At 40.0% G+C, this 13994-nt stretch overlaps 1 protein-coding gene across 1 annotated transcript; it reads left to right on the top strand.

Annotated features, from left to right (window-relative positions):
* Nucleotides 1-20: 20 nt before the first annotated feature.
* TOX4 (TOX high mobility group box family member 4) lies at nucleotides 21-13898 on the top strand. The gene is made up of 9 exons (XM_028095178.2): nucleotides 21-115; nucleotides 327-395; nucleotides 6549-6791; nucleotides 7664-7924; nucleotides 8273-8503; nucleotides 10241-10321; nucleotides 10653-11396; nucleotides 12515-12678; nucleotides 13380-13898. Exons 1-9 carry the CDS (start codon nucleotides 110-112, stop codon nucleotides 13438-13440), a joined length of 1860 nt encoding a protein of 619 aa, XP_027950979.1. The 5' UTR covers nucleotides 21-109; the 3' UTR covers nucleotides 13441-13898.
* The last annotated feature ends 96 nt before the right edge of the window (nucleotides 13899-13994 follow it).

Genomic DNA, 13994 nt, shown 5'->3' with positions numbered 1-13994 from the left:
CAATCAGCGGAGAGCGACGCGCGTCCTTGCGGAAGTGACGGCAGTTCGAGTCCGGTGGGGGCGGTGGGAGCGATGAGGGAACTGAGACGGTGGTAGCCGTTGTGTGAAGATGGAGGTAGGAACCTGAGCGTTAAGAAGGCTGGAGAGAGAGCGCGGCCGACCGAGTCGAAGCAGAGGCGGGAAGCCGGGCGGAGAGGCGGGTGACGGGAGGGGAGAAGAGAGCCGGGTTTGGGAGTGTTGTCAGAATGTCGGGGACAGAATCCGTCGCTCCATGCTAACTCTCTACTCCCCCTAACTTATCCCCGCCGCTTTCTTTTGGTTTCCAGTTTCCCGGAGGAAATGACAATTACCTGACGATCACAGGGCCCTCGCACCCCTTCCTGTCAGGGGCCGAGGTGAGCACGAGCTGCCGACGCTGTGGGGGGAGGGCCTGAGGCAGCGGTAGGGTAGGGCGGTGGGGAGGAGAGCGCGGACGCCCGGGCCCGGGGGCTGGGAACCAGGGGCCGCGATTGGTGTTCAGAGAACAGTGGCAGCTGCTTCCCGAGCCTATAAAGACTAAGGGGAAGGCCCGGGAAGCTGCTGTCATCAGAAAAGCAAGACTTTGAAAAGAGCCAACCCATTTCAGAGTGATTCTGGATTGGAAGGACAGGGTGGAATTGTTTCCTTTCATTGGGGAGAAATAACTACAATCTGGGGGATCACAGCGGGAAGAAATTGGGGTAAGGGAGTTTACTTAAGGGGTTAACTGTGAGCATGTGTTCATTCTTGGAACTCTCTCTGTTGTAGGGTCTTTGTTTCTCTTAAACTTCTACTAAGAAAAAAAAGTGGTTATGTTTACCTACAAGCTTGTTTCGCTAGTGACAGGATGAAAGGAAATATTTGCCAGAAAACATGGAGTTGAGTACATGTGTTTCTGTTTGCCAGTGACTCAGAGTTTGGGCAGGTTACTTCACCTTTATATGTCACAGATTCCCTAGCTGTCAAATGGCTGTAATAATAGTTTCTTATGATGTTGTGAAGTAGAAGTAATGGTTATGATGAGATACTTTAGTATCTGTGAAAAAGCTTTGCTTAAAATATTGTCATAGATACATATCACTTGTTTAGGCAGGGCAAAATAGTAAGATTTGGAACAGAAAAAGTAAATTTCCCAGTCTTCGAAAAATTAGTCTTGAGCTTTCTAGGATTTGGGTTGTTTTTTTTTTTTTGAGAATTTTAGTACTTTCCCCCCCCAAAAGTGATGTGAACCACTTGCAGCAGTTTTTGTTGTTTTTTGTTTTTTGTTTGTCCTAAGAATTCTCAGTTGCTGTTGAGTAGGCTTATCCTGGATTAAATCTTAATATTTCCGTGGATGAGAATTAGATTGAAAAGGGACAGTTGCTAGTTTGATTTCTTTATTGCCATTATTGGTTATCGTTACTCTCTTGAGGCGAAAGTATAGCTCAAATGAACGACAAATTTAGAAATGATATAAAACTAAATCTCTTTGATGCTTTCCAGTCTCATTGCCAGTTTTTTCTGAACGATATCTCCATGGTTTAATTTCGTTATTTGGAGTGCTGTAAATCTCACATTGGCCTTATCCACACGAACATGCATCATTGCCAATTTCTTCTGAATCAGATTTAAATTTAGAGTGTGGTAAATTTCACACTGGCCTCATCAAGAAACTTTCCAGGTTTGAGTCTATCCTTTTTTTGTTTTTATGACTTTAAGAAATTTAACAACACAACTATTTTGCCAAGAAGCTCACAATTAAATTTCAGTGTCTTCCTTTAGCTTAGGTCTTTGTCATTGCTAACAGTTCTTCTCATTACAACTTCACCTTTCCTCCCCCCCTTTTTTTTTTACCTTTATTTCAATTGGTTTGTGGTTTTTGTTGTACCTGGTCTTGTTGTGAATCACCCCCAATATAACTTAGAACTAGATAAAGGTGATATTTTTTCTTTTAGAAAAAGAGTGATATTTAGAGTTTTCTTGCATGAAAAAAGATAGATGTCCAAAAAATACTAACCATAAAAAAAATTGAAAAATTGGACTTCACTGAAATTAGGAACCTCTTTCCATCAAAAGACATCATTAAGAAATTAAATAGGTATACCAGAGACTGGAAGAAGATATTTTAATACACATACCTGACACATATTCAGGATATATCAAATACTTAATGTAGAGTAAAAGAATCCAATTTAAAAACAGGCAAAAGATTTTTTTTTTTAAGATTTTATTTATTTGAGAGAAAGAATGAGAGAGAGAGAGAGCACATGAGAGAGGGGAGGGTCAGAGGGAGAAGCAGACTCCCTGCTGAGCAGGGAGCCCAATGCTGGACTCGATCCCGGGACTCCAGGATCATGACCTGAGCCGAAGGCAGTCGCTCAACTGACTGAGCCACCCAGGCGCCCCAGGCAAAAGATTTGAACACACACTTCACAAAAGAGGGTATCCAGATTGCCATTAAGCATATGAAAGAGTGTCATCATCACTCATCGGGAATGCCAGTTAAAACTATAACGAGCATGACAGTATACCCACTAGAGTGGTTAAAATTAAAAACACTGACAAAAGATTTTGCAAGGATGTAGATAACTCTTAATCATTGCGGATTAAAGTGTAAATTGATTCACTTTGGAAAACTGGCAGTATCTGCTAAAAATGAACATATACCTACCCTGTGACCCAGAATTTCTACTCCTTGATGTATACATGAGAGAAATGAGTCCATATATTCACCAAAAACATGTACGTTCACAGCAACTTTGCTCAATAGCTAAGCACTGGATACAACCCAAATGTCTATAAACTGGTACTAGTAAAAAGGGATACTACACAGCAATAAAAAAGGACATCAACTACTAATAAATGTACCTTGGGTGATCTCAAAAATATATTGTTGAGTAAAAAGCCTGACATGAAAGAGTAGACACTATATAATTTCACTTTTTTTTTTAAAGAGTATAAGGAATAGACAATGTGAAACTATGGTAATAGAAATCAGAATAGTGGTACCTGATAGGAAAAGGAGAGAGTATTGACTGGGAAGGAGTATGACAAAATCTTTTACAGTGATAGAAATGTTCCGTATCTTTGATCTGGGTGATGGCTAATTGGATGTTTACATAATGTAAAAATTCTTTGAGCTATGTACTTTAAATTTGTATACTTAAGTTATACCTAAGTAAGAAATAATACTAAAAATTTCTAAGGAGTAAGTATCCAGAGAGGAAGGCTTAGGATGTGTTACAGCATTGCTTGAGACAGGAAAGTTCTATCTGAAGGGAGTTTAATCTGTTTTCCTCATTCTCGTTGGCTCTTATACAATGATACTGTGCTTTGAGCACTTTTGGGAAATAATATAAAGATACCTATTTTTAATTAGGAAAGGTACTTATAATATTAGAACCAGTTAATTATTTCAGGCTGAATACTTAAAATTTTCACTACTATAGAATTTTTAAAAAACAATGAATTATCTTAATGACCCATTGTACCAGTGTGCTGTGAGTAGACAGGTGTTGGATTAAAATAAATTTCTTTAAAAGGAGTAATCTACACAAAGTATTTTTTTTTTAAGATTTTATTTATTTATTTGACAGAGAGAGACACAGCCAGAGAGGGAACACAAGCAGGGGGAGTGGGAGAGGGAGAAGCAGGCTTCCCACTGAGCAGGGAGCCCGATGTGGGGCTTGATCCCAGGACCCTGGGACCATGACCTGAGCCGAAGGCAGACGCTTAACCGACTGAGCCACTCAGGCACCCCTACACAAAGTATTTAAAGAAATACTGGGTTGTATGTTTTAGCATGGGGAAATAGGAAAAGAGGGAAATCTTTTTTTTTTTGGTTCTTCAAATAGCTGAGCATCCTTGTTTATAAACTGTAATTCCCAAATTGTTTCCTCCCTAAAAAAGGCCCATGAATTTAACGGAGAAGGAAAAGAAGGCTGAATGAGAGGGTAGCTACATCATGTTCCTGTTTTCTCCTTCTGGGTTAAAATCACTTATTTTTACCTGAATATTTGCTAGTTTTATCTTTGTTTTATATATGGTAGAGTAAGATCTAGTTATGTAGTAGGTCCACTAAAATAAAATAACTAGATATTCATTATTGGCTTTATCATTTATGGTAGTAAAAGAGCTTTAGAGTGAATCTCTTGTGTTTATTCTAGTCTATAGTTTACCCTCTGTATTCTTGATCATTGCTCTTCTTTTACTTAGGGAAGAAACAAGCAAATAAGCAAAACAAAACCCCCCAAAAAACAACATTAAAGCCATGGATACTGAATAACAAAGCTGTTTCCACATTCCAGGGGGTGGTGCATAGAAAGAATGCCTTGTTAATTCGATACAATGGAATCTCTGCATGTCTGGTTTTTTAGTGTAGTCCATGAGAGCACTCCAGATGGTTTATGTGGGGTAGTCCTTTGCAGAACACTGGTTTCTTGTTTGGGATATGAATTTTTACTCTTTTTTCTGTTCTCTTTTAACAAATAGTATCATTTTCATATCTTGGCAGAGTTGCCTTTTTAAAGCCAAAAAAAGATAGGCATCTTTTGCTTTGTCAAAACATTGTTTCTTGTAAAAATTGAAAACTACTATCATACAACTATTAATCTATTATAGTAGATGTTTCCCCTGATCCTTTTTCCCATCCCCATAACTTTGTTCACATGAAAATTTGGTAGAAATCTTTGTACTCTCTTCTTGAAAAATCTCACATGAACCTAAACTGAAATTTCAGAGAGAGTCATGGACTTGAAGTTCAGAACTTTCACACAAGAATCATGAGCTGTGTACTGAGAAAAGTTCAGCTGTTGCGGAGATTTTTAGTTTTTCCCATCAAGAACTGCTTGCTCGTATGTTCCTTGTACCACTCTCGTGTTACATCTCTACCAAATTTTTACCATGTTAAGTAAAATAGTAAGGATCTTAGAGAAGGAAAATGTAGAATTGAAGCTATATATATATATATTGTTTGTCTTGTAGGAAACTTTTCTCAGTTTGCCAATGTGATTCAGAGAGATTAGGCATTTCACAGACATATTTTTGTTCTCCCTAGTTTCTACTAGCTGGAAATTCCTTTTAAGCAATGTCTTCATTAAAAAAAAAAAAAAAAAAGTGGGGTACTTGGCTGGCTCAGTCAGAAGAGCAAGTGACTCTTGACCTTGGGGCTCTGAATTCAAGCCCCACGTTGGGTGTAGAGAATACTTAAATAAAACTTAAAAAATGAAATAAAAAATGGTGATATTAGTGAGACCCTTTCTGGGCCGATAATAACCTTGAAGAACCCTTAAAGAATGTATTGTTTAACCATGGGGAAAAAGTGTGGGTACCTCTGGAATTTGATCTGAATCAGTTGATATTTACTATGCCATGTGATAGGTTGATTGAATTTAAAGTTTCTAAAATTTCCAATTTTCTATAACTGATTAGCAGGTTGCAAGTTAATAATTAGGATGCTAATGTTATCATTAATAGCAATGATTAATAGTTATTAAACAAAATAACAATATAAGGAGAGTACTGTTACAACTCTTATTTTATAGATGAGGAAAACCCCTTCAGAGTCCTTTAGTAAGTGGCAGAGCTGGAACTTGAACCCAGACCTCTCTCACACCAGAGTCTCTTGCAAGTATTTATAATGCTCTTACTGCAGATGTCGCCATTTTAGTTTTTTACTGTCAAAAAAGGAACCATAGCATCTAATGTATCTTAGTTCAGACATTGGTCTGTTAGCTCTACAAATGGTGGACCCATTCAGTATAGAAAGGAGTCTATTACTATAGTTGAAGTCAGAGGAAGGAATTGGGTTTTATAGCTAGCTGGAGTAATCTTTTGCTTCCTCTCTTGCAGAAAAGGCTCTGTCAGAGCAAGACTAGGAATGTTAGAGAACCAGTTTGCCGTTTGGCCATAGCTCTTATGAAGGTTTTTCTCCTCAGTATTAACCTTATCTTGACATTGTTGGGTTTTCCAAAAATAAATCTTACTTGTTGTTAACATCATGATTACTAAGATGGAACTCTTAAGTGTAGATATTTTAGAAGAGGATATCATTCCATGACAGTACTTTTTGGGATTTGCTTCAAAGGAACCTAAAAACGGTAGTCAAAACTATAATTGTCTGGTTGAAAGTGAATTTCTGTGGTCTAATAGTTCAGGTGGATAATTGCAAAATAACTGGTGTCTATTAGAATCTTTTGAGAGTTTTTAAGCATCGTAGGCAAAACAATTTATAAAGACTGGGTCCTTACTAACAGCTCAAAGAGTCACTCATTAGAACAATAAGCATGATAAGACAACAGATGGCAAAGATAAAAAACTGAAAACTGTGATTGATTTTGGCAGCCTTGTATATGCCATTATGACCAAGGGTATTAGGAAGAACAGAGGTTTATTTGTAAAATTAAATAGGTCTTAAGAAATTGATAACAAAAACAGGATCCAGGCTGAAAAGAGGTACACTAAGAAACTCCAGTACCCAGCCGTGTTTTTCACTTAGCAGTATGCAGTTCCTCCTCTTCCCACTAACTTTTTTTCTGTTTTTCCCCCTACAGACATTCCATACACCAAGCTTGGGAGATGAGGAATTTGAAATCCCACCTATTTCCTTGGATTCTGATCCCTCACTGGCTGTCTCAGATGTGGTTGGCCACTTTGATGACCTGGCAGACCCCTCCTCCTCTCAGGATGGCAGCTTTTCAGCCCAATATGGGGTCCAGACATTGGACATGCCTGTGGGCATGACCCATGGCTTGATGGAGCAGGGCGGGGGGCTCCTGAGTGGGGGCTTGACCATGGTAAGGGGCAAGACATTATCAAGCTTACCCAAGCTCATGGGCTTGGTAGTGGTAGGGGAGATAAAAGTGACTCTCTCTTCCCTACTACATTTGGGTATTACTTGGTTCTCATTCTGTGTTTAAAGGCTCACCAACAAAGACTTAATTTCCGCTGAAGGAAATTTATCATTTGAATCAATTTTACTTGAAAAATAATTTAAAATTATAAAATGTCCAGTTCACCCGGATATGAAAATGATTGGGATGGGGGGGTGTTTTTTTTTCCCCATCTATAATTGCCATCACATCCTAGGATTAAAATGTGCGTGTGAAAAAAAAATGTGAGTGTGACAGCTGGCACGTTGAGAGATTTATTCAAAACCAGTCTGAACCAATGTATTGTGGATTACTTTGTTATAAATTGGTATATTGGACTTCCAGCACATTTCATCAGTAACACATCTTCACACTATATTTGATGCCAAACATCTCTAACATCGGCCTTATTTACTCTTGATTGCCTGTATGTTGCAACTTTAAAAGACCATTATTGTAGGAGAGTACAGGAAGGAAGTTTTTCTTTACCCTATGTGTCATCACTACCTCCAGATTACTGAATAATTTATTTGTTCTTTAAACTAACTTGTCCAAAATTAAGACTTCTCTGGTTATTTTTCATTATTTTGGAACAGGCTTTTGAGTACAAAGAAGTAACTTTAATAATTTCTGTACTTTATTAAAAAGCTTAATATAGGTAAGTTATTTGATGTTTAGTCTTTAAATGATGATACAATCTGGGTAAGCAAGGGTTATAAACTGTCCTGAATTCAGTGGGGGGAAAGAGTGGTGTTTTTTTATATTTAGTGTTTAATTAGTCCTTCTGCTTCTCTCAGGACTTGGACCATTCTATAGGAACTCAGTATAGTGCCAACCCACCTGTTACAATTGATGTACCAATGACAGACATGACATCTGGCTTGATGGGGCATAGCCAGTTGACCACCATTGATCAGTCAGAACTGAGTTCTCAACTTGGTTTGAGCTTAGGGGGTGGCACCATCCTGCCACCTGCCCAGTCACCTGAGGATCGTCTTTCAACCACCCCTTCACCTACTAGTTCACTTCATGAGGATGGTGTTGAGGATTTCCGGAGGGTGAGGCATTCCCTGCCAAAATCAAATCTGCCATGATATTCTGGGATAAACTCTTGGCATACAGAGCCTACCGAGTATTATTTGCTCCTGCCCTGCCATCTCCTCTGCTCTTTTCTGGGTATGGGGTCCTGCCTCTCAATCTACAGTTTATAATGCTTTTCCCAATCCCCATTCTAATTGGTCCTCACATACTTTACTAATGTCTTAATCCTATTGCCTCTTTTTAGCATTTCTGAAAATTCCATCCATGTGCCTAGTTAGTTCCCCCATATTAAGGTCCTTTTCTTACAGTTCTCCAGACATGATACTTCCTTCTTCCCTTTTGTAATTCTCTTTTCTCCCCTGCAGCAACTTCCCAGCCAGAAGACAGTTGTGGTGGAAGCAGGAAAAAAGCAGAAGGCCCCAAAGAAGAGAAAAAAGAAAGATCCTAATGAACCTCAGAAGCCAGTTTCAGCATATGCTTTATTCTTTCGTGATACACAGGCTGCCATTAAGGGACAGAATCCCAATGCCACTTTTGGGGAGGTTTCAAAAATTGTGGCCTCCATGTGGGATAGTCTTGGAGAGGAGCAAAAACAGGTGAACAGAACATGGAGGGACTAGTGGGTAGTGAATGTCCCAGAAATTTTTAAGTAAGGGGATAAAAAACTAAGTTTCCTTTTAACTTTTTAAGTTGTTATTTAATATCCTCTTTGTTAACAGCACATTCACAGATCATAGTCTTAAAGTTACAGCCATCCACTGACTCCAGAATGCACATCAAAAACTATTAATAATGTTTATAAAAACAGTCTAATTTAAACCCCATTTTTTTTCCATCTGTAAAATTAGGCCATTCCTTGGTAAAGAGCATCTCTAAAATCCACTAGCCTTAAGTTTGAATTTAGAGTTTAGTTTATGGTTTTTTCATTGTCCTAGTATAAACTTGAAAAACTATAGTTAATCTCTCTATAACATGGATTTAAAAAATAGGGGCACCTGGGTAGCTCAGTTGGCTAAGCATCCAAATCTTGGTTTCAGCTCAGGTCATGATCTCAGGATCGTGAGATTGAGTCCCACGGTGGGCCCCACACTGGGTGTAGAGCCGGCTTAAGATTCATTCTCTCTCTCCCTCTCTCTCCCCCCGCCCCTCCCCCACTCCCCTCCCCCTTGCTCTCAAAAAGTAAATAAATAAAAATTATGATACTATGTAAATATACAATTAATATTGAAGATGGCTGTAATTATCATTGCCCTAGACTCCCCAGGTCTTTTGTCAGAGTGAGTCTGCTACTTAATATTTGAAACAAAAAGCTGAAACTTATAGCAGTTATCCACTGCTACTCAACAAACCGCAGATTTAATAGCTTTATTTAATTTATTTTTTTAAAGATTTTATTTAACAGTGAGAGATACAGCGAGAGAGGGAACACAAGCAGGGGGGAGTAGGAGAGGGAGAAGGCTTCCCGCTGAGCAGGGAGCCCAAGGCAGGGCTCGATCCCAGGACCCTGGGATCATGACCTGAGCTGAAGGTAGACTAACAACTAAGCCACCCAGGCACCCCGCAAATTTAATAGCTTTAAAAATAGTGGCAGTTTATTATTTCTCATGATAATGTGAATTGGTTAGATGGTTTTTCTGATGTTCTTGCCTGGGCTTATTCTTGTGGTTTGTTAAATGATAGCTGGTATGGCTGGTCAAAGTGACCTTGCTCTCGTGTCTGACATTTGGTGCTACTTGGCTTAGATTCCTGCTCATTGACATGGCCTCTCCATCAAAAGGCTAGACTGGCTTCCTTGTAGTATAGCTTAGTGCAAGGTCTCTCTGTCACTTCAGCCAGAATTGCATGGTCAAAGCAATTCATAGAGCTATCCCAGATTCAAAGGAAGGGGAAATAGGTTTCAGCCCTTGATGGAAGAAAAAGTATGCAAGATGGAAGGAATTCTCGTGGCCATCATTTCAAATAACTTGCCACAGTCCTTAAGGGACAATATACCCATTAGACACATCCCAGGCTAAGCAGACTATTAATCTTACACAATGTTTGGATCTGGATTTTCTCTCTTTTTTTTGGTTATAAAAGTGGGCATGAGTTGGTGTTAGCTATAGAAGTGTAGTTGTCCTGGCAAGACTTGCTGATTGGCTGACTTTCAGATGCATGGTCACTGGGAAGTCTGCCATGGAGGCTATCTTGATTACTAGCCAGAAATATATTCACTAAAAAGAGTTGTCAATATTTAACTGAGATGAATTGTCATTCGTTGATAAATAATACAGAATTATTAGTCTTTTCTAGGAGTATGGGGACTTTATAAACAGTCTCTGCCTTTCCTGTAGGTGTACAAGAGGAAAACTGAAGCTGCCAAGAAAGAGTATCTGAAGGCTCTGGCTGCATATAAAGACAATCAAGAGTGTCAGGTGAGAGGGTTACTTAAAGCAATAAAAAGATTTTTGGAGCTGTTTATTAGCAGTTAAAATAAGTAAATACCGCCAAAAAACTGTAGGACCTGTTAATACTATGTTGTATTAAAAGCTTAAAAGTATATAACAGGTTTCCTATTGTTTCCATCATAAACCTTGCCACAGTCTGTCTTTCTGAGTTTATCTCCATTATTTACTTTCACAGCTCTTTTCTTTCTTCCACTCTGTGATGTATCTTTTTTGGGAGGTGATTAGAGTGAATATGTTCTGGGGAAGAGAGTAAATTTCCCAATGACTTACTTACTTTCCTTTTTTTTGGGTCTTTTAGGCCACTGTGGAAACAGTAGAATTGGATCCAGTGCCACCATCACAGACTCCTTCTCCACCTCCTATGGCTACTGTTGACCCAGCATCTCCAGCACCAGCCTCAACAGAACCCCCTGCCTTGTCCCCTTCCATTGTTGTTAACTCCACTCTTTCCTCCTATGTGGCAAACCAGGCATCTTCTGGGGCTGGGGGTCAGCCCAATATCACCAAGTTGATTATTACCAAACAGATGTTGCCCTCTTCTATTACTATGTCTCAAGGAGGGATGGTTACCGTTATCCCAGCCACAGTGGTGACCTCCCGGGGGATCCAACTAGGCCAAACCAGTACAGCCACTATCCAGCCCAGTCAACAAGCCCAAATTGTCACTCGCTCAGTGTTGCAGGCAGCAGCAGCAGCTGCTGCTTCTATGCAACTGCCTCCACCCCGACTACAACCCCCTCCACTGCAACAGATGCCTCAGCCCCCCACTCAGCAGCAAGTGACCATTCTGCAGCAGCCTCCCCCACTGCAGGCCATGCAACAGCCTCCACCTCAGAAAGTTCGAATCAATTTACAGCAACAGCCACCACCTCTGCAGATCAAGATTGTGCCTCCACCCACTCTGAAAATGCAGACGCCTTTAGTCCCACCAGCTGTGGAAAGTAGTCCTGAGCGGCCTGTGAACAACAGCCCCGAGGCCCACACAGTGGAGGAAACCTCTCCTGAGACAATCTGTGAGATGATCACAGATGTAGTTCCTGAGGTGAGCCTGTTTTCAAGTCTTTCTCCAGACCAGTGGAAAGGTAGAATTATTTTGGTTGACCCAATAAAAGTGGAGGTTGCTACTAGCATTTAATGTCTGGCAACCAGGAGTTCCTGTAGGGAGTTCCCTGCGACTGTGACTTGTCCTACCCATAATAATCTATTGTTCTTGGTAAGAAACATTTAGGAGGGTGTTCTGTCCCAGACCACCCCTTAACTAAGCAAAAGTCATACTGCAGTTCTACAAAAGAGGATAAAGCCTAAGCATGGAGTTATTTTTCAGAGGTATCTATCCAAGGACCCTAAACTTTGGAGATGGAATTTCTCCTATATCTCTGCTGCTTGGCTTGATGTGTTTTAAGTGGGGGATGGATAGCTTGAAAAAAAATGGTTCATATCATTGAGTCTTTCCAAAGAGACATAAATAGATGCCAATTACCCTAGTTTTAATTTGTACATCACCAACAGTCATTTAAAATATGTTTTGAGACTCCAGGTCCACAATTAATGAAGCAATCATTTAAAGAAAAATAACCCCCCATCAGCAGGAAACTATGAATCTCTGAGGTCTTTCCCTTTTTCTAATGGCATAAGCCAGCCTCTATTCACACTGTACTTTGTAGAGATTTTCAGAGGAGTAATAGTCAAGTGTGGAATAAAGTCAGTGATAGATAAAATTAAAGAGTACTAGCCAGCATTCTACCAATTGGAAGAATCTTCATGTCAGTCTCAAGATGCTTAGAGAGGGGGAGACCAAGAACTCTTTTAGAACTCTGCCCCCAGGGCGCCTGGGTGGCTCAGTCGTTAAGTCTCTGCCTTAGGCTCAGGTCATGATCCCAGGGTCCTGGGATCGAGCCCCACATCGGGCTCTCTGCTCTGCGGGAGGTCTGCTTCTCTCCCACTCCCCCTGCTTGTGTTCCCTCTCTCGCTGTGTCTCTCTCTGTCAAGTAAGTAAATAAAAAAAAAAAAATTAAAAAAATAAAATAGTTAAAAAAAAAAAACAAAAAACTCTGTCCCCTTATGGGGGCAGCTCCATTGGTTCCTGGAGTTAATTTGACTAGCTGGCTAGTTAAGTAAGTAGCAATCTGATTCGTCTTTTGTGCTCTCTTCCTCTCATAGGTTGAGTCTCCTTCTCAAATGGATGTTGAACTGGTGAGTGGGTCTCCTGTGACACTCTCACCCCAGCCTCGATGTGTGAGATCCGGTTGTGAGAACCCTCCTGTTGTGAGTAAGGACTGGGACAATGAGTACTGCAGCAATGAATGTGTGGTGAAGCACTGCAGGTGAGCTTATAGTTTCCCTTCTTACAATTCAGATATTGCTAAGTTAACTGTTGGAAAACAGGGTAACCCTGAGCATATAGTCAGTATCACCTGACCTGAGGTAGACTAGATTGCTATATGTATGTCTAATTATAGAGGCTACTAGAAAAGCTTTCCCTGCTTAAAAAGAGCTTACATTTCCCACATAGACAAAGATGATGTAATTAGCAGTTTTTGCTTTTTGGTTATATTATATTCAGTTACATGTGCTCTTTAACATTCAGTTACATATGGTCTTTTAAAAAATTATAACACCTAAAGCTGTTAGTGACTATGGATATTAGCTTAGCTTCTCTCCTTACTGCAAATCCAGCTACCCGGGGAATTAGAATTTGAGGACGACCATTATGCTAAGTGGTAAGTAGCGTAAGAAGAAGGTGCTAAGTGTGGCAGAAGGGGTGGGTGGTAGGGGCGAGAGAAGTTCTGAAGATTTTGCCCATCTCCCCAATTTTCCTGGGATTTACCTCTATCTATGAAAGTATTGGTATTTTCCTAAGTCAAATCTGCTTCAGCAAATCAGGATTGTCTAAACTTAATTAAGGCCCACTGCCCTTATATTCATATGTTGATATCATTTCATCTTAATGAAACTATTTAAGACAGTTCAAAAAGGCTGTATCTAGGCTGTAATTCTAAGTTTATGTGTATCTCTTCTCTCTCAGGGATGTCTTCTTGGCCTGGGTGGCCTCTAGAAATTCAAACACTGTGGTGTTTGTGAAGTAGTCCTTCCTGTTCTCCAAGCCAGTGAAGACTTATCTGCTGGAAACATGTCTAAGAGCCTCTTTTTAAAAAACAAGTTGGGCTTCAGGCTTCTGCCTGATCTCAACCCATGATGGTCCTTCGTGCTTCTCCCCTTTTCTATCTCTTCATCAGGGGCCATACTATGGAGCAAGGCCATTGAGTTGGCTGTAATCTGGAATTGCTTTTTACTTTCAAGTACAAGCAGAGATACCAGTGATAATAGCAGAGAAAAGGGTAAAGGGAATATGAACAAGCAGAACATAGGGGTGGTGATGGTGGGGGGTTGTTTGAGGAAACTCGGTATAATTGTCATAGGACATGCCTAAACAATTATTAAAATGATGGGAGAATACTCAGCTTTGAGCCTAGGCTAAAACACTGTGTGCATCCATTTTAAAGGGGATAAAAAGTTGCATTAAAGGTTATCTCTTAAACAGGAACGATTGCTGTCACACCTATACATTGCTTTGAGAACAAAAGTTTTCAACAGAGCAGGCACCTTGGGCTATAGGGAAAATACTGTCACCTGGGAGTTC

This window comes from Eumetopias jubatus, unplaced genomic scaffold, assembly GCF_037043125.1.
Source record: "Eumetopias jubatus isolate StellerSeaLion01/CBP00866 unplaced genomic scaffold, mEumJub1_p1.0 scaffold_7, whole genome shotgun sequence".
In the NCBI taxonomy this organism is placed as follows: Eukaryota; Metazoa; Chordata; class Mammalia; order Carnivora; family Otariidae; genus Eumetopias; species Eumetopias jubatus.
Note: the sequence above shows the minus strand (reverse complement) of the source record. Positions and strands in the feature narration are given on the sequence as shown.

Bases quoted from the DNA above. Each gene is read 5' to 3' on its own strand.
- TOX4 (XM_028095178.2), top strand. The intron at 11,397-12,514 runs GTGAGCCTGTTT...TTCCTCTCATAG, and splicing joins TCACAGATGTAGTTCCTGAG to GTTGAGTCTCCTTCTCAAAT. The intron at 12,679-13,379 runs GTGAGCTTATAG...CTTCTCTCTCAG, and splicing joins TGTGTGGTGAAGCACTGCAG to GGATGTCTTCTTGGCCTGGG.